Genomic DNA, 27,095 nt, shown 5'->3' on the forward strand with positions numbered 1-27,095 from the left:
AAAATATGTCGCACTGTGTATATATATATATATATATATATATATATATATATATATATATATATATATATATATATATATATTATTAAGAATAATTTTCATTATGAGTGTTAGTGTTGGTGCTATTCATTCATCATTCATATCACCATATATGCACGAGTCATAACAGTAATTCAAGACAATATTATTGTTTAATATTATCTTAACGTGTAAGGCTACTTAAGTTCGCCTTCTCAAATACTTCCACAAATATACTAATATCATTTTAAATTAGCAATCTACGTATTCTTATTCTAATACTTTATATCTTAAGTACGTGGACAGGTATATGATTGTAATCAATTTGCATCATTTACAACTATAAAGTATTACGAGTAATAACAATATTTAATGTATATTTAGGCATTTATGCATTTATGCATAAAGTTTTCAGTCTCCAACGATTCGACCTTTAATCGCACACACTGCGTTACAAATGTAAAAATTATTATTAACAATCAACATAAATATATTGATAGAAAAGTGCTGTCAGCTTACCAGGTATGCTAGTGCCAAGGGCCACGAAAACAACAGCCGTGACGGAATCCTTAATTCCCAAGGTGCATCCGAAGTAGGAGGCGACATCGCCGATGATGGCTGTCACAACGCCGATACCAAAGATGCTGATGACGAAGCAGAGGTAACCACCGGCAATATCTGAAATTAATTTACACCGCTGATGAGGAGGATCGCATTACTCAATCGAATTAATATTCCGTGGACGCGAACATTTGCTCTCAATTATCATCGAACTCTCCCAGTTTCGCCCCATTCGGCTAATGACTCTTCTACCTTACATGTCTCTATCCTTCTCTCGTCATCTCATTTCCCAAATCTCCACCAGTGCGTACAGAGGTGCCCTGGAATTGCTATTCGATGCTCTTTGAGACAGTGCGACTACCATTCATTCAGTAGGTTATGATAGTTCATTAGGCATCGGGCGATTATATTTTATAGAGAGGTACTTCGTCAATTTATCGAGTGCACAAATATCGGCGATTTTTAAACGAGTTGGCGATATTAAGTTGATTACGGCAAACTGATATACTTGGATTTTTACTGACTTTCTTACTGGCTTGTGACGATAATATTAAGGTTTATTTGCAGTTTTGATTGCTCTTAATAAAAAGCCTTTTCTTCATCTTTTTTTTTTTTAACATTTATTCTGGTTTCATTTTGTGTGTGTGTGTGTGTGTGTGTGTGCGTGTGTGAATAAGACGTTAAAGTTCTCTCTAAATTGGTTTTTATGCTTTATTAACTATCGTTTCGAGTTATCAAACTAAAAAGCGCAATGCGATAATTCTACTTCCCATATTAAATTTCAATGTCTAATTACTATATGTCGTAGGACGAGATTACATCTTTATTTTCATTTTAATTATTAAAATTTTGAACGTTGAACGGGAAGCTTGATAGGATCGTATATTAATTATAATGTTTAAAAAATGAGAGGCTTAATGACCAAGATTATAAAAATAATAATTGCTTCATTGTCTAAAGGTTGTTACTATCATGGATAATAGATATCGTAATATATAATTATTATTACTATATTTATAAATACGAAAAATTCTTGTGCGATTTTATTTATATAGTGATTTGTAGCTCTAAATTTAACTAAATTTCAATTACATAAATATGACTCGGTTCCATTAACATTTAATTAGTCGTTCGAGAGAAAATTAATTTTTAATTTCTAAATAAATAATAATGGCAATGTGTCACTAAATCTTTAAACATACATAATCATTTTTAATTAAATTACTTGTTAATGTGATTACATTTTAATTAATTTGTACTTACATGCAATTAGTGCGAGTACAAGATTATATTTGCAATAGTATACATTATTTCGAATATAGCATTTGTAATATGCAAAAATCCATGTATAATCAAAGCGTGAAAGGAAGTGAAATATATACTTGTGAATAAAATACATTTAAATAAAATACAATTTCTTAACAGTTTGGTAAAGTAATTCTAATAATATGTTCTGCGTATATATGCGTTGCTCCAACATAAGAAAGATCACAAGAAAAAGGTTATTTATTTATTTATTACAAATGCTTTACTGTAGTACAAAATTTTTGCTTCATATCTCTAGATTAATTTTTCGAGATATGTATACTTCGAAATTTAATCAATCTTTACGGATTAAAATACTTGACCTAATTTTTTTCAATAAATTTGTCTCTTATTAAATAGTAGATTATATATTTTTTTTTTTTAATTTTAATCGGAAATAAATAATATTTATTTATTTATTTATTTATTGATATTATTTTAACGCTACATATTATAGTAAAATTAAATTATTTCTATAAAAATCGTGATTCAATGTTGAATAATTCATATTTATGTATGGAAGAACAAAATTGAACAATAATTTTGTAAACCGTGTATTGCATTATCTATTATTAATTTTTAACATATCTATTCGCATTTTATTATCTATTAAATTTTATGTCTCTTTGTTTTTTTTTTTTTTTTTTTTTTTTTTTTTTTTTTGTCATTATAATTAATTGTAATTTTTCTTGTCTCTTTTTTTTCAATAAAATAGTTTAGTTTTTCATCTTAAGCTTTTGCAGTTCTTTCTCAAGATGAATGTAATTATGACTTAAATATATGACGACATTCTAATATGGAAAAATGAGGTGTTGAGAGAAAATGAAGAAAAATAAAGGAAAATTATATTCTTGGCCTGTTGGGGCTACGTATATAATACAATTCCGGGGTCATTTACAATTATTAGTAGAGTACAGTTCTCATGAAAATTGAAGTGGCAATAGTAAAAAAAAATGAAAGAAATTAAAGGAAGAAAATAATTAAACCAGAACGCCATTTATGTTTTCAATTTTCAATTAATTTTTAATTCTTTAAAGAATAATAAAATTATTGAATAAGTGAAAATTGATATGAAATTTGAAAAATTATAAATAATATTTTATGAAATACGTTCTTTTATATTTATGTATTCAATCGAATAGCATGAGATGCATTCTGAGCATTCTGGGCATGAAAATATAATTTTTCAAATTTAAATTTATATATATTTGAATTATTAGCAAAGAATAAATTATTTTTGACGTTTTAATATAGTTGATGCATTTTTATCTTATATAATGATGTCATTGTTACTTTTAAAAAATTAATGTGATCTCTCAGGCTTGTGACAATTTGTAGGATTTACAATATTTCACTAATAATTGATCGTATGCAATATTATTGTTATTATTATTATTATTATTATTATTATTATTATTATTATTGTTATTATTAATAATAGTAAGTTAATAGAGAAAAATAATTTTTCATTTATTATTATTTTTAGAATTTTGTATTTTGCTGAAAAAGTAAGGTTTATTGATAAATAATCGCATGCAATGTGAATATAGTGCAATTGAAAAATGAATATAAAGCTTGAAAATTTTATAAGTGGTAAAATGTATGATTGATTGTTTCTAATAATTTAAAAATGCATGTGTATAATATAAATATATAAAAACGAACATTGGCTGAAGAAAAATTAAAGTAGATTTTTTCGCGTTTAAAAAGCATTCACACGTATCAACTGATGAGTCTATGTAAATAAAAAATGATATCTATGAATATGAATTAAGTGTTCATTTATTGCTTATGTGACATATACACATACACACATATATATATATATATTTATATATAAATTTGCGCTAGTGAGTTGAAACGAATGAATTCATAGGAAGAGTAAAAAAAAATGGGATAAGAGCAAAAGATAATAAAATGTTTTTTATAAAGCCGTTAATTCTAGTTGAAATCAATTTTTTTTTTTTTTTTTAAACGTTATCATCGCAATACGAGTAAAAGACTCTTTTAGTTTTAGCCTCGTTAGCTTGTGAATTATCGTAAATGAGATGTGGAGTGGGGAAGTCAGTGACGCTGTAAGTGGCAGTGTGCGAAGCCGTACAAATTCTTATGGCGTGCTGTACTTTTACTGTCTCTCTGTGACTTTCTCCCTGAAACGTTCCAATCAAAGCTTTGAATTTTCCTATTGTGCTTTAAAGCTTGATTTAATTTAACGTAAAATTCGATTCTTTCGACGGGATAATATTTATGGCTAGTTGAAGCAACATTGAGCTAAATATTGCAAATATCATCATAGATATTATTATTATGTAATATGTAGGCTTTTGTAATTCTAGTGAGGGAGACTGACAAAAATTAATGTAAAAATTGCAAGTATTATTTAATTAAAATATAAGATTTGTAATATTATTTGTAACAAGCATCTAAATCATTTCTATAATAAATATTCATTTTCATACGTTTCATTAATTGATTAGGACTTTTGTGCGACGATAATATTTTACATTTAAGACGAAATATTTTTCTTCAGATATTACATATGGATAAATGTGCAAATCATTTTTTGCTTCATATAATTATCGAGGATATGCTTGTAACATTAAATATGCACAGAGTGAAGAACTAAATCACATAAAATGGATAATGTAAAGCGCAAACAGAAATATATATTATGATTAACGAAAATGTTTATGTTAGTGATAATTTTGTCTTTTTAATTATGTTATGTAATGTAAAGCACACTTATTTACCTTTACAAAATCCACCGTTTGACCTTATGGGTTACAATATCATAGGGCAAATCGTATATGCCTTACAAGTAAGAAAAGATCTTTATTAGAAAAGAGAACACTAAAGTTAGAAATATATGATGTCACTAGTTGTAACGTATAATAGAACTTTTAAAGCTAAAAGAAAGTCGAAACATCTATAGACATGTTATTTCACACAAATTTAATAAAATAATCAATGACATATGATGTTGTGCTCGTGTTCGTTGCTACTTGATACAATTTAATATAAATAAATGTTGTCACCCAATGGAAAGTATCCTAGCTTTTCTCCAACCCTTTCTTCGCCCGTCCGTCTCTTTAAACGTTTCCATCTCTTTCCCCGTGTCACACTTCTTACTCTTTTCGACTCATAGCTGAACTAGCACGTTTGTGAATTAATATTATAACAAGCCTTGCGTTATCACGGTAGTAGAAGCGTTTCGAACACCTTGATCGCAAGCCACGAGATTCCGACTGGTCGGTATTTCGTTCTCTCTCTCTCTCTCTCTCTCTCTCCCCTTGGTTTTTGCGGCTTTTATCAGCGGAGTAGGCATCGAACATCGCTTTTTATCATCGCTTAGCCCTTTATGAATAGATGGTTTCGTGAGATTATTAGGCTACGTTATTGAGTTCGTTAAATGCTATGGCTAACGGTGCAATTCAAATTTCCTTCGATATACTTGGGCTTGTACATGGTAACTTTGACATTACACGTTGGCATTCATGTAGTCTCTAATACCATTAGATTTTATAATGCTATAATATTTTTATCATATTAGTTTATTATAATAATTAAATATCAATCAATTCTAATGTACGTACACTAGATTTTTAAGATAAACCAAAAAGTTGTTTTTTTTAATATTTCGCTTAAAAAATTTATTCCATGTGTAATAAATATTATCTATATATGTGTTTTTATGCAATAATCATTATTTAACATACGAATTTGATGAAGTTTTAGTGCGATTAAATAGATACTTTTATAACATAACAAATACAAAATTGTCCGAATTAATATTTATTTTACTCTATATATACTTTAATAATTAATTACCAATATGTAGAGATTTTTAAATAAATTAATTTAAATAAATTAATTAACTGAAATCAGATTGTACTTTCGATTTAAATGAAAATCAATGATTATGTTTTGTTATTTCGTTTTATGGAAATTAAATATTTGTTTCTTTTGTTTTTGTTGATATAAAAATAAAGACTTATAATGTTTCTTATTGCCTTGTTAAAATACAAAGATAATTGACAAAAAAGGTTATAAATTTGTAACAAAAATATACCTTGTTTTTTTTTTTTTTTTTGTATATTGAAAGTTTTAAAATCTCAATTTATCATTATAATAAGTATTTCACATTTTTAATTACGAACAACAAGATATATAGTCAATATATATATATATATATATATGTGTGTGTGTGTGTGTGTGTGTGTGTGTGTGTGTGTGTGTGTGTGTGTATGTATATAGTAAGATTTTAATACACGAACGGAGTGTTTCAGTTTACGAGCACGTAATTATTGAACTAATTCCACATATTGTCGGAACGAAGAAAAAAATAAAATAAAAATTATTCAACAATAAAGATGAGTGAAAATGCTACGTATATCATTCTATGGTTATATCTTATTTTATCTTTATTAAATGGAATATTAAAATTAAGACATATTGTATAGTAACTCAAGGACTTAAAAATAATAAGAGAGCTTGCAGATATTCGGTTACAAAACAGATTATTTCAGGAGTTGATACGTATTCTTTTACAGTGAAGCCCATCCAATTCGTTGAGACACGAAGGCAGCTGTTTTGTTACTCTCAGCTTTGTTTTGTAATTAGTTTTAATATTTAAGCATGAATAAATTAATTGAATTTTGTTGACGGATTTTATGCAGATTATTTCCCAAATATTTTACTAACATTATTAATTAAGTAATTAAATGACTGCAAATACACATGGCTGACAATAATATCAACAACAATAATATTATCAACAACAACAACAACAACAACAACAACAACAACAACAACAACAACAACAACAACAACAACAACAACAACAACAACAACAACAACAACAACAACAACAACAACAACAACAACAACAACAACAACAACAACAACAACAACAACAACAACAACAACAACAACAACAACAACAACAACAACAACAACAACAACAACAACAACAACAACAACAACAACAACAACAACAACAACAACAACAACAACAACAACAACAACAACAACAACAACAACAACAACAACAACAACAACAACAACAACAACAACAACAACAACAACAACAACAACAACAACAACAACAACAACAACAACAACAACAACAACAACAACAACAACAACAACAACAACAACAACAACAACAACAACAACAACAACAACAACAACAACAACAACAACAACAACAACAACAACAACAACAACAACAACAACAACAACAACAACAACAACAACAACAACAACAACAACAACAACAACAACAACAACAACAACAACAACAACAACAACAACAACAACAACAACAACAACAACAATAATAATAATAATAATAATAATAATAATAATAATAATAATAATAGCAAGTATAAAATATGTATTATAAAGATCGATTTTACCATGGGTTGTTTTACTTTATGAATTTAATTTAAGAATTTTAATTGATCTTCTTGTAATTGTGATACTTGCAGTAAAATATACGTATACCCATCCTATTATAATAATTAATTCAAATGAATTATTTATTTTGTAGTAATGCAAAAAATTGAATTAATAACATAAAATAAATAGAGTATAACATATATGTCGCGTTGGTATAAAGATTAAAAAATTATGGTTTAGATTAAATAATTTTAGTGAAATAGTGTAATAGTAATTTCCGCGTGTTTATGTCTGGATGAAGTAAATTTGAAGTTAAAAAGATCTCATACGCTGGAATATTGTAAGCGAAGTTATTCACAAATCCTGAGGTAAGATCAATCGAGCTATAAAGGCTTAGAGCGAGCGATCAGTAAAATAAAACTAATAATATTGATATCCGTAAATTGTAAAGGTCGTTATGTAATAAAGAAGCTGACAAACATATTCGATATTAGATCGATAATTGTAATTTATGTTTTATGTTTTCGCTATGTTGCACTAGAATGTGTCTTAGAAGTAATTATTTATTACGCATCGGGCGGAATTCAAAATTTATAGGTTATTTACTGGATGAGCTACCGACTACATTGATGGAAAATTAATTACAATAGCGTTATGGGATAACATTTTGCAAATTGTAGGAAATGTCGAATCTCCAGCTTTTCTTCTCTCGTTATTTCGCTCTAGAATGTAGTTTCAAGCTTTTTACATAGATTGCGTATTAAAAAAAAAAAAAAAAAAAAAGAAGAAGAATTTACGTACAAATATTAGATTAAATTTTAATATATTGAAGCTTTTCGGATTAAAATTGTGCGATTAAGAAATTATAAAACTTTATATTTAATATAAAATTCCATACTTAGTGAGCCTTGAAAAGATAATTTAATAAAAATTCTTTCATTCTAACATTGTTTAACTGCTAATAAATATTTTCAATGAATGTTAAAATACTATTGGTGAAATAAATTTCATTTATAAGCATTCTCGAAGTTTGATAAAAGTAAAAATTTTGGATGCGTATTTAATTGTAAATAGAATTTCAATTTAAATATTTGACCAACATGAAATGTTCTTGTAATTTAAGTTCACAAAATGATGTTACGCCTTGTAATTAAACTTAATATTTATAGATAAGATTGGATGTACCGGATAGACATTACAACTAATGGACAAACCATCTAACTCCTACATTAAATTATCAAATTATATTGGTTATTTTAAATATTTGTATTATTTATAGTAATAATTATGTGTGTGCATATGTACATTTTATATGCTCACGGTAAGCATGAAATTGTTATTTAAAAAGTCTGATCTTTACAAAACTTATTTTTATCAAATAATTCTGAAAATTGAACATTGTTTTAAGTAAAATTGTCTTACACTTTTGATTGTTTCAGAGAATTTTATATTATTTTGAACAGATCATATTTTCGTAGAAATTTACACGTTGGTACAAAATTTCTCTTTATTCGATACTTTCTCTATTTTCTACTGAGTTTTGTGTGCTACACTTTGCGTTTTTTGCGTTAACTTTGAACTTCATTTTCTAAGACAGGCACGAGATGCTGCTAATTTTTATAATTACAAGATGCGGTTGCCGTCTACTTATATATAATGGAAGGGAGAGTCTTGCTCGAGTAAACTCTGCCATGCAAATTTACGATTCCCATTGATAATTTTAATGGGGCGAGGATGGGGCTAGGGCAGGTAAGTTTTATAAGCTCTTAAGTCAACAGCATCCATGTTAATTAAAGTGAAGTGACGTTCGTCTATGGGTGCTATTTTTCCGTATAAAAGTGCAAATGTCGACGAAATTTAATCGTCAGAAATACGATAAAGTAAAGTTAGTTTTCATTGATTTATACGATCCCCATACAATTATAAATTACATTCCATCATCAATATATTTTAGTCCTTTTATTAATATCTAGAATGTTGAGCGATATTATTTTTATTTTATTCGTTTTAATTTTAATTAAACGAGTCAATTAATTTGTACTTTATGTCTTTATTTTAGCAGTCTATCTTGGAAGCACATTTTCTTATTACTTAAACAAGAATTGTTAAGAACTTAAATTTAAAAACTTTAGTTTTTATTTTTATACTGATCGAATTTTTGTATTACATAATTACAGGAAAGCAATAAAGTTTATATTACTGTTATGGGACAATTTTTATTACTCGGTGTACTAAATTTGGCGTTTAAATATTCCTTTATTGTGCATACATTTTACATTTTATATGCCATGAAAAATAGATGTGCATTTATACAGTTCAACGATTGTTACAGATTTTTATTCTGAAATACAATACAAATATTTTTCCAACGATCATAATCGATTAAATTTGAACAAAAAAAAAAAAGATTACACCTAACTTTATACACATATGTGTGAATGTGAGGCAGTAAGGAAGGATATGTAAATTTTTCAAATTGTATAGTTTACGTGAAAATTATGCACGTATAATCGATATTTAAATGCACACATGTTTATAAACATCGTTAAGTCACGAATGAAGCTGTAGAGATTATATAAAGCTGAGTATTCTATTAATCCTTTAATTGAATGTGGGAACATATCCGTTCCACTTATTCTGTCAGAGAAATCGCGTACACATATGTGAGCGAAGATATTGTGCTCGTATGCTTATGTAAGTACTAAAGTATAAATGCGTGTTTATGTATATTTTAATTCGCTCGGCAGGTGTTTATATTCGTACACGGAAACTATCCAAAAGGCTTGATTTAACCATCCATTTATCCATATATATATATATATATATATATATATATATATATATATATATATGCATACATACAATTAAATATGAATTTGCGTAATTTTTTTAATCTAATGTTGAAAAATGAATAATACAATGTGCAGGTATGCAAGTGCTATATACTAAAAGCTCACTCATGCATGATTATTAATGAAAAAAAAAAAAAAGAAAAATGTCCTGTAATATCGCAAACGTTTAACTGCTATTCTGTTATTTGAAATTACGCGATTATAAAAGCTATAGATTATGTTTTTATAACCCATTGATTACAGAATTTGAAATGGATGTTTAGTGGATTTTTAATTTTCATAGCCAAACTCATAATAAAAATTTAATAATGAAGTAATAATATTCCTTTATCATTCTTTTTCAATTTTCTATTCACCTTTACAACTTTAGATAAATACGACTTGGCCGTATATTTTTATAAAATTGTTTAATATTGTAAACACGTTTTTACATATGGATTGTTAATGTCGTCAATGTTTTATTAATATTCAAACATTCTAATGGTAACAAATAAAGTTCGAAGAAAGTATTGCTATTAATTTAATATGAAAAGAGGAGGGCAAAAAGCAACCACAAAAGTAAGAAAAGTTTATTGATTAGTTTTCGATCTAGATGCATCGCTTTGCGAGGTAACTCATCAAACAGCTAATAATCATTTTTGTGAAATTTCTTCTTGGAAGAACTTTAAGATTTTCATGACTCTTCGTATAGAATTATAGATTCAAAATTTACATTAAATATAATAACCCCAAGCGAACTGTACTTTAACTCATAGTCTATATGTTAATACGCACCCCATTTACTCTACTTTTAAGACATACAAAATGTTACTATAACTGACAATACTGTAACTATAAATATATTACTACCCTAAATAATAGAATTGTAAAGAAAGTATAATTATTATTATTATTCATAGGCGCCCTAGTGAGAAGTGCCTTTAGAAGTAAGATTAATGAAATTCAAATTCTTAATTTAGAACCAACGAATGACAAAGTTTCCTCAATGTTCTTCTTCATTATATACATAAACTATGTACATAATTTTTTATAAAAACTGAATCAGAGTATCAGAATGTAGAATTTAATGGTTTGCGTAATAATTTAATGGCTCAAAATATTAAACATTTCATTAATCTCTTTTATTTCATTAATTTTCATAGCTTGTTATCAATGAAAAGAAATACATAAAAAGGGTTACATGAAAAGCGAAGAATTATATGTCTAAAAAGATTAGAAAATAAATACGATTAGTTCAATAAAATTATTTTTAAAATGCCTACACTTGCAATAATGAAAGAATAATTTATCTAAATTTTAGTAATAATAACGATAATACATCACAATTGTCGAATGAACGTAATATATCGTAATATCTTCATATAATGCCAAATATTTATATTAATATCATTATGATATTAATTAAGTGATAATTATGTAAATGACGATTTCAGTCAAGTGGCCATTACAAATCTATTATTAACGATGACTCGTGAATGTAACGATATGTAATGGAAATATGACAAATTAAAAGCTTTTGATCAAAGTTCTATTATAAACGTTTATAAATCTAGAAAAAAAGAAAAGAAGAAAAAAAAAACTATTATGCTCATTAAATAGTTCTACGTATATTTATTTACTGTGATATCGAATTAAAAAAAAAAAAAAAAAAAAAATACATCAATTGACAATATCAAGAAATTAAATAAAAATATTTATCTGAAATTTAAAATTTAACATTTAAAAATATTAATACGTATTGTTCTAATATTTTGTAATTTTGTTGACAAAATAAGTAATTCACATTTAGAAGTACAATATAAAACTAACATAATATTGAAATAGAATTACGGTTTATCGAATAAATGCAATTATTTTTACAAATCAATATCAAACAATAAAACCGTATTATTATTATTATTATTATTATTATTATGGTAATGGAACATGTAGATTCAGAAGTTTGATTAAATTGGAATATAACGATTTTTTCCGTGTAAATTTAAATATTTTTAACATTCAAATATACAAATTATCATTTAAATCATAATTAAAATAGAAACTTTGAAAATTAATAGTTGCTCTATTAAAAATATATGTATATTTAATTTGAATTGATCTTGAGCTCCGACGGAATGAAATGCATTTCGAAAGCATTCTGGAACTGCATTAATGAAGTTTAGAAATTTTGAATTTCTTTCTGATTGAATTTCAAATTAGTATATTAATAATGTATACATTAAATTACCAGTCGCTAATAAAATAATGGAAAACAACGAAATTACTAAAATAAAATGTAGAACTGTAAATATAGTATAGAAATATAAATATATGAATAACTTTAGAAATATTAGAGTTAATTTGAAAAATATCTTACGTTATTTTGAAAATCAAATTTGAGCAAATTATAGTGAATTTAAATGAATCGTTAAAAATTCCTATATAATTATGGCCAATATAATCACTTACTATTTAACGTAAAAAAATACATTAGTTATACATCAGAATCTAACGAATGTCATATTTTGGAATTATTAGTTTCAGAAGCTTAATATACTTGATATGTTACGTAACATATGTTACACTCATTTTTTACAAAGCGATAAGAAGAAACTATGAGAATTTTTATATAGATTATGATAACACAAGTGCAGCCTTGATTTAATAAATGAAAATATTTTCTAAAGAAGTATATATTCATTTCTAATACTTTGTTATAACAGTTTATATATTATTATTAAGTATATTTTTAAATATGCATACAAATGCATTCATGTTTTTTTCAATAAAATCAAACAACTGCGATAAATTTAATCGTTAAATAAATGAGTATACATATATATATATATATATATAAATATATAGAATAATTATAGCTAGAAATCCTTCATATTATATAACATATTTATTATCTAGATTATCATTTTAATTTATTACGTATATTTATTTGCCTCAATTTTGTGTATCAATACTATTAATGAAAGATTTTTGAGTCATTATGCAGTTTTTTTCACTGTACAATTAGATAGTACAGGATAGGTCAAATTTATGTATATATATATATATATATATGGTTTATACTAGAAATTATGTCATTGTTAGAAATAGATTCTCAGTCTATTATTAATTTACATGTTCTTCTAAACTATATACGTTTTCTAAAAATGTTCACATTATATTTCACTTGTCGACCCAACCAAGTTCGAAGTCCCAATTACTTGAAATATATGCTGAAAATGAGGTACGATTATTATTTTAGATTTTAAGAAAGATGTTATTTACCCAGATATTACTGATAAGTAGTGAAAATTGTTCTGTTCTTTCGGTAAAAAAAGTTTCTTCTGAAAATATTTAATGTATAATATATTAGACCTAATAAATCATAGACTCATAAATTATTATTATTATTTTTTTTTATTATTTATATTTATTATACTAATATCATTTAAATTATTTAGCTATTATTTGCAAATATTCTATAATTAGATTAGTTCTAGGTAATAACGGTTAAAAAAATCAATGAAATATGTTGCAATTTTTTGCACTTTTCTTTCTTTTGTCGATTAAAATAAATATAATTTAGTTACAGAGCTGTCAGAAATTTTTACGTATATGTATGAAAGTCATAAAAGTTTCAAGATTCTCTATAAATTTCATTGTAGAAACTTTCTTCCGTATAAGTTATCTAATAAGCCTACTGTTTGAGAAGCAAAACATCATAGCAAAGGTTTATAAATATAGGAATTGTCTTCTAAATATCACTTGTTATGTTATCGCTATCTAAAAAGATAAAGAAGTGAATAAGTTATGATAAATAAACCTACGAAAAATATAGATAATTATATTATTTGTATCAAAATTTATCAATTAACTATTATAAATTATAAATACGTTTCTTAATTTTAGATTTAATATTTTAATATAGATAATTGCAATATATTGTTAATAACTAAAATAATTTACTTTATTGAATTTATAAATACGTAATGAGTGAGTGAGTGAGTGAGTGAGAGAGAGAGAGAGAGAGAGAGAGATTTAGTATTTATACATATATACATATTCTGTCAGTAAATGTATATATATATATATATATATATATATATATATATTTATATATATTTATATGCATAGTAGAGAATATAGTATAAATGGGGTATATGTAAAAATAATAAATAATAATGTTTCAAAATAATAATATATAATTATATTAATATAATATTTAATGATTAATTCACTTGCAAATGATAAAATAAAAAATTTTCAGAAATCGATAATTAAATATAATTTAACCTGATATTTTTATAGATAAAATCATGCAATTATGTCGTCATTATTTTTCTGTCGAAGAGTTAATATAAAAAGTTGTAGCATCTGTGATTTAATACCTTATCTGCTCTACTTTTTTCGCTTGTTTGCGCTTTCCTATCACTTCCTTGAAAAATGTTCCTTCACTTTCACGTGAAAGTATTTATCAACTAGGTACAAGTAATGGATTGGTGGGGTACTAGTTAGGAAAGTAGACTAAGAGAGAAAGAATAAGAAAGGAAAAGTAAGTGAGAGGCTTAGGGAGAGAGAGAGAGACTAAGAGAGAAAAATGAGAGCAAATACGGAGATAAAGAGAGAGAGAGAGAGAGAGAGAGAGAGAGAGAGAAAAAGTGGATATAAAAGATAGAGATACATATATAGATAGATCGATAGATATCTCTGTAGAGAGTAAGAGAGTCCATATGGAAGAGTGTGCGTATTATGTGTTCGCATTTACTCGTGTCTCTTCATGTGTCTACGCATTGATAAAAGAGAATTGCTGTCAATGAGATCGAGTACCTTAAAAGTAGTTTCGGTATAAAGCTCGCAACCGATAAATTCTCAAAGATTTTCAAAGTTCTTTCTCTAAATTTCACAAGACATTTGAAAATTTCACGTAAAATAATAATGCGGTGAACATTGACGCACCATTGCATTTGAATAAAACGTAAAATATATTTAATAAAATGTAAACATTAGCAAGATCGATCAGGTTCATAAATATACATAAATTCATATTTACAGCAATTATTCCTAATTTTTATCGTACATTCTCAACTTTATCTTTGTCTCCATTTGGATAAATAACATATTTCTAATTTATAAGTTCTAATTTATAAAATACATTATAAATTAAATAATTAATTATTTACTAATAAAAAAATAACAAATTTTAATATTTAAATACATTTGAATTTAGTAATTTAATAACCATAAAACTAGAAATCATAAATAACTTAAATATTTAGTTTGAATTCATAACAATGACTAATTATACTTAAGAATAAATAAATAAAAAATATATAACTACATTAAATTTTGAAAATTTTGTGAAATTAATAGTTGGTTATTGTCACTGTACCCATTATATGCAAAAGTTTTCGATCAATATATAGTAAAGAGTAAAGCTCTAAGTGTATATATGCATTTATGTATATGCATGTATGTATATGTATGTATATTTGCATACAGGTATAATTAACAATTGAATGGCGATTACATTTTTTTTATTCTTTATATTTATTTGTACATATTAATTTATGACATTCTTCGTCACGTTAAAAAACAAATTTATACACTTATGAATTAATTATCCATAACATTAACCTATTTTTTGTTAATATTAGAAGTATAAAATATATTAATCTCATAATAAAAGTACATCTAATGATATTAAATCTTTACTTAATCTTTAGTTAATCTTGTTTGACTCATTTATTGTTAACTTATATCTATTTTAATTTAATTTCGAATTATCGTTAATTTAGATTTATTAGATATATATTATTCTAACTATATAATAATTTTTTTTGTTTATCTTATTTAATCTCTGATAAGTTAAGACTTCGAATTTAATAAAAAAACTTTCCTTCTTTTTCTAACTATTTATCTATTATGTATAATTGTTTCTTATTGCTTATTGAATCTTGATTGCAAATCTTGATTAATAGAAAAATATGTATAAGATTTTCATCATTGTATTTAATTAGTTACAACAATTATAAATATTAAACAGTCTATTTAGTTCTTCTACAATATTAACTTGGAATTATCTACAAAGAATTTATATATTAAACTTTTAATACTATACTCCATTAAATTATTTATAAACCAATTTATTAAATTATATTTACATCATACAATTCTATATAGTAATTTAATAAGATACTATGACATGGCAATTTAGGTGAAAAAATCGTATCGATTTTATTTAGTATATTTATTTATCTATAACATTCTCTAGGCATTAATTATCCTGAAACAACAATCATTCTAAAAATAAATCTCAAAAAAGCATCGAATGTTCTTATTTTCTGTACTAATAATAATAATAATAATAATAATAATAATAATAATAATAATAATAATAATAATAATAACAACAACAACAACAACAACGATAAAAATAATAACGATAATAACAATAATAACAATAACAATAACAATAACAATAACAATAATAATAATAATAATAATAATAATAATAATGATAATGATAATGATAATAACTACAACAATAATAAATATGATATGTAATAATATAATAATCAACCTTAAATGAATGGATTAATTGTAAATACAAGATGGATTATCTGTATATAACTGCGGCTCGTTAAGATGAATTTGAAATAATTATTTGACATAAAAACAACAAATGAATATAAAAATCATGAATTACACGTGCAATCCCAATTGACCAAAATGTTAAATGTTTAACCGATTTATTTCCTTTGTCATGTAACTTGTGAGGTAAGGATATTAATTCTCGTTACGTAACTTCTATTTTAATCGTTTATCTCGCGTTCTTACAGTTCATTGCGGATGGTATTTATACATTTTTGGAACAGAGTCACATATTTGCGGTTTTGCTAATTTATATTCGCATTGGTCATGTGTATCTTAGTCGCACACATCAAAAATATTAAATGTCTACAATGTATTTATTAAAAATAGAATTGCTGATTTTTCTTGATCCGATGGCGGAATTATTTTGTTAAAATCAATTTTATCAATTTTTTACGAACCTTTTCTTTAACAATTATAATTATTTATCTAAACACTTTAACGTTAAAAGTAGAAATTAAATTTTAAAATCGTTTAATCTAATTTTCATCTACATTTAGAATTTTATTTTTATCATTCTTTGTAATTGTGGCTATCAAAGATTAACAAGAGCTTTGAATTTTAAAAATTAACTTTTGAAAAATAGAGTAAAAAATTAAAGAAAAAGACTAGGAATTCGCGTTATGTTAGTTAAATAAATGATAAATATTGTTAATATAGTCGAGTATGAATTGCTGTGCCAATTTAGGCATAGATTTGCTCGATCTTTTAATCTTACTCGCCTATCAAAAGAATCAAATTTTCTATTAAATGTACAAAACTGAAAGTATACACACGAATAATATTTTAATGGCCCTTTGCTTTATCAAATACGAGAATTTGAATATCTTTATAATGTAAATTACTTAAATATGATTAGGATTCGAATAAAGTGGAATAATTTATATTAATCAATAATTTTGTTATTGAATTTCTATTTACAATTCAAGATTAGTAATTTTCATCCTTTTTATATTTAAGCTCACTTTTCACATATTTTCAAATACCGAGTAATATGCAATTATGCCATTATTGTTAATAGAAACAACGTTGTTTAAATTTATATAAAAGATAAAGACTGTGAAAAGTTTATTCTACTTTTATTCTATGTTTAATCGACACGATGTATCCTGTTAATTTCATAATATTTATTTTTATTTTTCTTTTAATTTTGTTTTTCCGCTATACGAGCGATTTTGCCGTGGACGAAGAAAAGAAAGTCTCCACTTACAATTGAATGCGATGCCGAGGCAACGGGGCTGAGATTCCTTTCTTTATAGAAGACTCCAGAGCTGCGTAGCTTTTTCGCTTCATCGACGTAACAAAAGACTTGGCAAGAACGCTACTGACAACTTTTTAACATTACATTTTTACATTTCACATTTATACTACTCATATGTGCTTATTATTTGATTGTTAAAGCAAAAAATCCATCAATACCGCCGACCTTGAACTTTTCAGCCGCATTTTTCGTATTTTCCCCTTCCTATTCTTAGCTCAATGCGCACGTATTTTTGCACTACCGACAACATCCGGCATGTAGGTCGCGAATTCGCACTTACTAGTGTAAAATAAAGAGGCGAAGGAAGGCGTCTGAATTCGAGGGATATAATGGCCTGGTGAAAGAAGAAAAATATGAAGTAACACGAGTGTACGGAGAAGCGCATTTACTTTTGAAAAGATTGAAAGTTTGTAGTAGCCCATTTGTAATTTTTCCTAATCACTTGTAGTTATTTATATGGCACTAATTTTTTTTTTTTCTTTTTCTTTTCCTTAATTTTTTTTACAGTGTTATGATTTTTAATTCTTTATTGTACTTGTTTTCATGTTTCTTTTTTTATTCTAATATATTTTATGTGCAAGTGTTCGTATGTGTGTATACTTTGTTTCATTTTACAAAGATACGTAAAAGCTGTGAGACGAAACTAATTTATGCAATTGAATTTTACGCAAATCAACGAATCATTAACAAACAATAATATAATTATTACTTATATTTCATGGTAGAAATACTTATAAATATGGATGAAATTTTTAGAAATAAATTTTTCTATTATTATTTGTAATTAATTAACATTATCCCTAATCGTTTTATATTAATATAAGAGAGAATTGCAGTTATAATTAATGTAATTGTTTATACAATAAGTACAATAACATTTTCATTGTTCATAATTTAAATTAAATATATTCTCATTCTTATTACCGTAGTAAGTTATAACTAAGATCAAACTCATTAATACCGTATTGATTAGGGTCGTATCGATTGCTTATTTATATTCGTTTAATATTTTAGTTAACAAGAAGGCCAATTTACCTCTTAAATTCTTTGACCGAATGAGAAATGTATTAATTCAATGTTGTTTTTTTTTTTTTTTTTTTATATTACATTCATAATATTATATTTAATGATTTTCCAATCACTTTTATAATATGAAAAAACAATGTTAAGACGAAGAATTGTAAAAATTATAAACAAAAAGTAATTTACAAGCATTTATAATTTATGTATTCGAAAGATTAATTATTACTCGAATAAACAGTTGAATATTCATTTATTTATATGCTCTTATATTGAATGTTTATTAGATATAAGAAGAACAATTGACGGAATTGTTACATTTATGATGTTGGAGGTTCAAGTAATATAAAATAAAAGAAAAGAAAAAAATGTCTGTGAATAAAGTTACATATTCTATTATAAAGAAGAGAAATTATTTTAGTGTCATGAAGTATGAGTTTTTATTGATACTGTTATTGATGTTGTGACGTTTAGCTTCGTGACGCTATGATTTTCGCACGTTGCCCTCAATGACCTGGATGTTTCATAGGTCGAAAGATTTTTATGTGGAGACATTGAATATTGAAAGATGGAATGATTGAAATAAAAGAAAGGTAAATATTTTCCATTCTGAGAAACTTAAATACATTGAATTATAAAAATATAACAAAAAGTATAAAATTAGGGTCTAAGCGTAATTCAAGTATATATTGCTGTACAAATGGATATTATATAAAAATAATTAAGTTTTATATTATATATGTATATATATATATATATATATATATATATATATATATATAATTTTGACACCAACATTTAGGTTCAACTTAGTAGTTACAGGAGTTTGAGTAATAACAGGAGGAAGAAAAAAATAGAGAGAGAGAGAGAGAGAGAGAGAGAGAGAGAGAGAAAGAGAGAAGTGAGGTTTGGGTAGATGTCAGAGACACGTCAAACGGCATTGTGGCCTTTACGGTGGTGTTTCTGTTAAGCACGTCTCCTTTAAACGACAGTGGTGGCGATGTAACAAGAACTACTACTATGCCGATGATGCTGTAAGGGAAGAGAGAGAGAGAGAGAGAGAGAGGGAGAGAGAGAGAGAGAGAGAGAGATAAATTCCTTAAGCTACTTTAAATGACGTTATAATCTCACCTCATAAGAAAGTGCACTTGATTACATATTTTTGACAAATGACGAGGTTATAAGTAATGATTAATGAAAGATGGAAAGGAAAGGGATAAGAATGCTCGAGGGAGGAAAGTTAAACGGCACATTCTGGTGGTACAATTAAGTATAATATCCCGGTCGAAGTAATATTGTCAAATGACCAGATTATAGAAGAAGTCGGGTTGATCTATGGTTAGTGGAAATAGAATGGGACGTTAAACAACCTGACTATACTTGGGATACGGTTCGTAGCTCCATCTTCTTTGCTCTCGTTCAAAGCTTATAGACGAAGATCTGGTGAACAGACGGTAGGGCTGACGATCTAAAGGGACTATATATGATTATATATATATATATATCAGTTTCGAAAGTAATGACTTTAGTATTTTTGTTGTAACCGTGTAATATTTGGATGGGGAGGGAGGCTCGTATTTTTTATCTGATTTCAAGTTATTTTAAAATATTAGTAAAATGGCCTCAGACGCATCTTATAAAAAAATTAATAAATTATCACTTCGTATTACCATATTTAATAATTTGTAAAGTAATTTTTTTTACAATGTTTAAATTTGCATTTTACGTTGCTTTAATACTTTTAAATCAAATTTTAAATGTGTAATTGGATTGTATTATTTTTCATATTTAAAAGTTTCTTTTCCAAAATAAATAAATAATTTTCATAGGTATGTACTTATAATTTCACTGTACTACGAATTCCTTTAAAACTATATGGCTTTAATGTTAAACAATGCAATGTTATAAAAATGAAATTGAGATATATTTCTTTTATTCATAAAATATAAGAATATAAGAATCAAATTTAAGTAAATTTTGTTATTTTTAAATAATTATTTATAACTATTTTTACGAAATAGATAGTTTTGAGTGGGTCAAATTTATATATACTTGGATTGAAATAAACACTTTTCAAATAGTTTATATAATTTATATAAGCTATTTATAACTTCTTATCATTTTAATATACGAATGCACGACATTTTCGTAATTTACAATTCAATTAAAATTCCACATTAAACATAGTACTTATATGTGAATGTTATAATAAATTCTTATTATTAAACTCTATTGTAAATATGAGAAATAGAAAGCATGGACGGTGGTATTTATTCATATATTATACCCATTTAACATATTTATAAAATTGTCATAAAATAATTAAATATTCATACTAATACAAATTATAAATATCATTTTGCCATATAATTTGATTTCTAAACAGATGTTTTAATATGAAAAAAATGCATTATTGTGAATGATTTACAAAAAATAGAAGAGAAATATCATATTTTTTTATCTGGTAGTAAATTTTTAATACCTTTATTAAAAAATAAATAATTTCTACTTCATTACTGTTTGATATATTACAGAATAGTATATAAGCAAACAATATAGTATACATTTTAATTTTACAATACAAATGACACACGTATATGAATTGACCTTTGGCAATTACGATTTCGCTACGGTTTTATACAATTTGTACACATACGCGCGCGCGCGCGCTAAATATATAACATATATAAGAAAATATAATATTTAATGGTTTACAGGCTATGAATCCTTGAGTATCGATTAAATATTAAGCAATCCAATGGTTGCCAATTTGTATTATACTAACTCTGATTACTGCAAATTCAAATAGTAATTTTATTCAAAAAATGTAGCCTTTTTGATGAGTTTATTTTTATAAAATATTTCTTTTGTATCTGCTTCTTACTTCTTGGATAGAAGAATTAATAAAATTTAATTAAAAAAACGGAAGTACTTACATTAGATAACAGCAAACATAATTACGTAATTAGAAGCTATTGGCATTTATTTTCATGTTATAATTATGAGTTTATACATTAGTAAAAGTACATCGTTATTTCACCTTTATTCGCTTTTGAAATGAAATGAGACAAAGAAAGGAATGAAAAAGAAAATGAAAAATTAAATACTTAGACATTTTATAGAGATTCGACCATTAAATTGCAATTCGTTCTCATTCCGAGTTACCAATGACTTTTCTTAAGAAGAATATTTCTCTCGACACCTGTAAAAACACGTATAGCTACTTCCATGCAATGTAGCACAGTTTACATGTTTTTTTCTCTTCATATTATATATATATATATATATATATATATATATATATCGATGTGGGTAACTTGTTCACAAGTATAATCCCAACCACCTATAGAAGTAATTGATTTTTAGAGCCGAAACATACTTACACAAACAAGTGTACAGGTGTACACGAGAAAACTGCATTTTTTTTTAAATACTTCTTTTTTCTGAAATATCCTGTCTTTATCTTTCACTAAACACTTTCTTTTGCTCTTATTCAATATTCCATTAAAATATTTTTCATTAAAGAGCTTTATATTCCAATTTTTACCTATTTTTCCTTAATATTGACATTACAATAAACACTTATAAATAATCCTTTGAATACAATTCTTTATTTAGTAACAGAACTACATATATTTTTGAAATATCTAATTAAAAATTGAGCCTTTCATCGGATATATATTCGATAATAAAAAATAATTGATTTTTTTTTTTTTTTTTATGCATAACTTATTTGTTTAAAACATTTTTATTGACCATTTTACAAGTTGCCGTGTTAATTGACTTGTTATACCATAAAATGTATTAATGCACTTTTATTTCGTTTAAAATTTATATTGACAAATTTTTATACATGATAATATAATATAGAAAAATAGATTTATAAGCAATATATAAATGTTTATACATTATGTGCATGAAAAGAATTTAAGCAATTTTTTGTAGATTATGTATGAAATTTTCGATTATTATAGAATATCTATAATAAATATTTAAAATAGCTATATAAAAATTAATTTCATAAGTATTTATGAACTATAAATAAATATTATAACTCTATTTCTTCGAATTTTATACATTATTTCATTAAAACAATCAAAAATATATCCATTTATATTTTGAAATTGTATTATTATTATAATTACAATTCAATTTGTTTGCGTAACATAAACTAATAATAATAATATTTTTTGGCTACTTTAATGTACAAGAATAGTCACTTACATAAAATTGCCATCGTAAATCATTCGTTTGCTTAAATGAAATGTTATTTTATAAAAATTTATATAATATTATTATGATAACTGTGATTTTTAATATATAAATTATATATTTTATATACAAAACTTAAAATCTTTAGAATTATATAATATTACGAATATTATTATTATTATTATTTAATCGATATACAAGTATTATAAATTCTATTGTAATTATCGTATATTCAACCGACGTTTATTTCCGATTCATATGCCAAATTGAATAAGGAGGAGAAACAATATATGCACATAAAATTGTTTATGAAAGAAAATTTTGTAAGTTTCAAAGTTTTACAGATAATGGATCGTACCTCATAGACACCTTTTACGAAGAAATTCTTACGAAGAAAGTCTTATTTTTTCAGATGAAATAAAATAAGAGAAACTTGGAGAATATCTTAAAGCGATAGCAATGTAATAGTATATACTATATAGGTTGTATATTTTTTGGCAATGTAGAAAAGTTTATTTAATCATTTCAATTGTATATTATTTAATTAACGACTACTTATTTTAGTAAAAGATATAAACAATGAAAAATAAATTTAAACTTGAAAATTAGTAGTTTTGAAAATATAGAAGATAAATTTGAATAATAATCAATATTTTAATTATATTAAAAAACATAGGAGAGCTTTATTCCGCAATACTATTAAAAAGTAATTTGGCGAAAAACGTATTTGATGTTTTACAGATGTTCAGAGTGAATAACCCAATGCCTCTGTGTAATGTAAAATAAGAGCTTGAAAAAAAAAGAAAAAAAAAACATTTTCTCATCAGTTTAATAGAAATTTAGGCGTCGTTTGAATACAAAGAATTACATTGTTAACAATTCTAACAATTTTTTAAGTTTTTTTTTTTTTTTTTTTTGAAATGATAATTGTACGTTTATTTTAAATATAAAGCATAAAATATACGCTAGGCTATGCTTTTTAAGATTACTTTATAATATTTAGAGTATTTTAACATTATTAACTTAACAAGTGTAATATCTAATTAAAATATTACTTCGAAATTTTTAGAGTTTAGAGATTTTGACAAAAAATATTAATTTGCTTGATCATAGTAAAGGATACTTTCTTATAAAAAAAAAAAAAAAAAAACTGATAGACTAAAACCTTTGCAATATTGAAAGATATTGAGCACATAATTATTGTACGAATATTAGGAAATACATCAAATATCTTATTGATGGGAAATATATGAAAAGTTCGAGTATACTCTTTCCAGTATACAAAATTTTCTCTTACATACAATTATTTGTATTTCATTGTTTTCAGTAAAAAAAAAAAAAAAAAAAAAAAAAAAAAAAAAAAAAAAAAAAAAAAAAAAAAGTTCTATCCTTTTGATTTGCTTCCATTATTTCTTGAATTAATTTCGTAGATTAATGGCTGTAGCCGTTTTACATTATTTATCATATATCATAAATAAATAAAAATGTAAAGAGCAATGAAAAATGGAAATTATCAGTTTAAATATTCTTTGAATAACTAAAGCACCTAACGAAAGCACCTGTAATTTCGTCGGAAATTGTTGAAACGTATCTCCTTGCTTTTCCCGTACGTTCATGCTCGAATGCACAGCCCGAGGGACAAAATTCGTTTATCATCGATCAGCATCATGTCTGTCTGCATTATTTGCCTGGTCTCTCTGTTCCAGAGCGAAATGTAAGCAAAAGCAATTATAAGTAGTTTGTCCCTCTTTTCTGATAGCAATTTAACGACGCGAAAGAGCTATTCTAATTTTGATTTTTTTTTTTTTTTTACAATCCCAAAACGATGGATTTGCTTCCATTTTATAGTCTGAAATTAAACGGATCTAGATTTTTATTATGCTTTTTCATTTTAACTAATTTTAAATATAACCTAGAGCAAAGTATTTAGGTTCTTTTGAAAGTATTATATATATATATATATATATATATATATATATATAGATTTATTCGAGATCTAGCTGGATTGATAAAATAAACACAATGAAATCGAGATGAATAGTATTTTTTAAATTAATATCTTGTAAATGTCTGTTGAATAATGTATTTTATAAATGTAAGTAATTATCTAGAGCCATAAACGTTCATTGATATTAATTTCTTTATTTAGTCATTAAATCTGTCATGGTTAATTATAATTTTATGATTGAACGATAGATGTTCATAAAATACATAAGCAGTAAAGTTTGCAATAAAAAATTTTAATCGAAAATATATTTGTATAATAGTGATAATATAATAATCATTTTAATTTTATCTTTGCGTACATTGAAGGTCATAAACAAAATTCTAACTAATAATAATTCTCATTTATAAAAGTCAACAATTTTATTGACGAGCACAATTTTTCAAGCCAGCAAAAATAAATAATTTTCTAATTTATCAAGGTTTAATGATCAAAGCGATATTCGAGTGGATAAATGACATAAATCTAAATCAACGCGTTTTTATGTTGGTGCATAATATCGAAAATAATAAATGTCATATAGTGCCTTTCAAAATAATTTTCAGAACTTTCGTAATACTTCTACTTGAAGATAAAAGCAATCTTCGATGAAATTTTCTCATTTAATGATCATTCATTGTCACACATCTTCATTCGTAGACGAATAAAGCCCGAACAACCACAATTTCAACCAGAAAATCTATTTTTCACGTTTTTACGCTTCTTCATTCATGTTATCCCTTCATAAAAACTAGAAAATAAAAAAAACTCGATGTGTTTTATGTCGTGTATAGTTGGGGGGACATTTATCTGGCTCAAATTACAAAAGGATAAAGTTTTTTCCTAATCCATTTTATCTAGATTCTGTAGGGCAGCATAATTGCTTATATCTTGGCAAAAATTCTGAGAGAATAGTTATTAAAAATATTCTAACGCTTATCAAAATACAATTATAACCAATAGTTCCTGCTATCGTAAAGTAACTTAATAAATAATTTTATTAAATTATATGCCATTAATTATGAATTTATCATTAATCACAGCAAATGCATATAAAATTGTATACATTTTGACATATATTAATGTCTTGTTCTGTTTTATTTGTTGTTTTTTTTTCTCTCCCTCGATTTTATGATAAAGCTAAGAAAAATGAAGCATGTAAAAATAGAAATATTCTCATATTTATTCATTTATTTTTCGAATTGTTATACATTTTCAAAAAAAAAATTTTATCGCTAAACTCACCGCCTAAAATTACTAAATCATTCATAACGTCACAACACTTATTCTCCAAATAAATACTAATATTGAATTTGGCATATAATTATTTAAAAGTACATGTCAATTAGTCAGACAGTGGAATTGTGTCTTTAATTTAATCACAAACATCTTTACACAAATTTTTGAAATATTTAAAATTTGTGATTTTATATTTTATTGAAAGAAAAAAATATATATATAATAAAAAAAATAATAATAATAATAATAATAATAATAAGTAATTTTAATGGATTAAATTGAATGTTTTAACATGTTATTTGGTCTTAAAAGTTATCGAGCTTGACGAATTCTTTTCAAAGCCACAGAAGTAAATATAAAACGGCCGTTAGAAATATTATAAGATTTGAGCGAGTGAGTAATATGTAATATTTAACGCAAAATGCAATCATTGTACATACGTAATATTATAAATAATATTATAAATATGGAAAATAAAAGCGATCTAAAGTTGCCAACGAATTGATTTGATGAGAGAGAAAATCCATACGAAATGCCGCTATTATCAAACCACTAAATAATTCAGAAAAGGGAAATAATTTGTTTTCATCAGAAAAAGTCAATCCAAATATTAGCC

The 27,095-nt window shown here is 25.1% G+C and overlaps 1 protein-coding gene across 1 annotated transcript in view; it reads right to left on the reverse strand.

Annotated features, from left to right (window-relative positions):
* Calx (sodium/calcium exchanger 3) overlaps positions 1-27,095 on the reverse strand; it is a 127,118-nt gene that overhangs the window by 42,103 nt on the left and 57,920 nt on the right. The window contains exon 6 of the mRNA XM_011498181.1: positions 538-696. Within this exon, the coding sequence (XP_011496483.1) occupies positions 538-696 (159 nt within the window). The remainder of the gene's footprint in view (positions 1-537; positions 697-27,095) is intronic.

Source organism: Ceratosolen solmsi, unplaced genomic scaffold (genome assembly GCF_000503995.2).
Source record: "Ceratosolen solmsi marchali unplaced genomic scaffold, CerSol_1.0 scaffold14, whole genome shotgun sequence".
Lineage (NCBI taxonomy): Eukaryota > Metazoa > Arthropoda > Insecta > Hymenoptera > Agaonidae > Ceratosolen > Ceratosolen solmsi.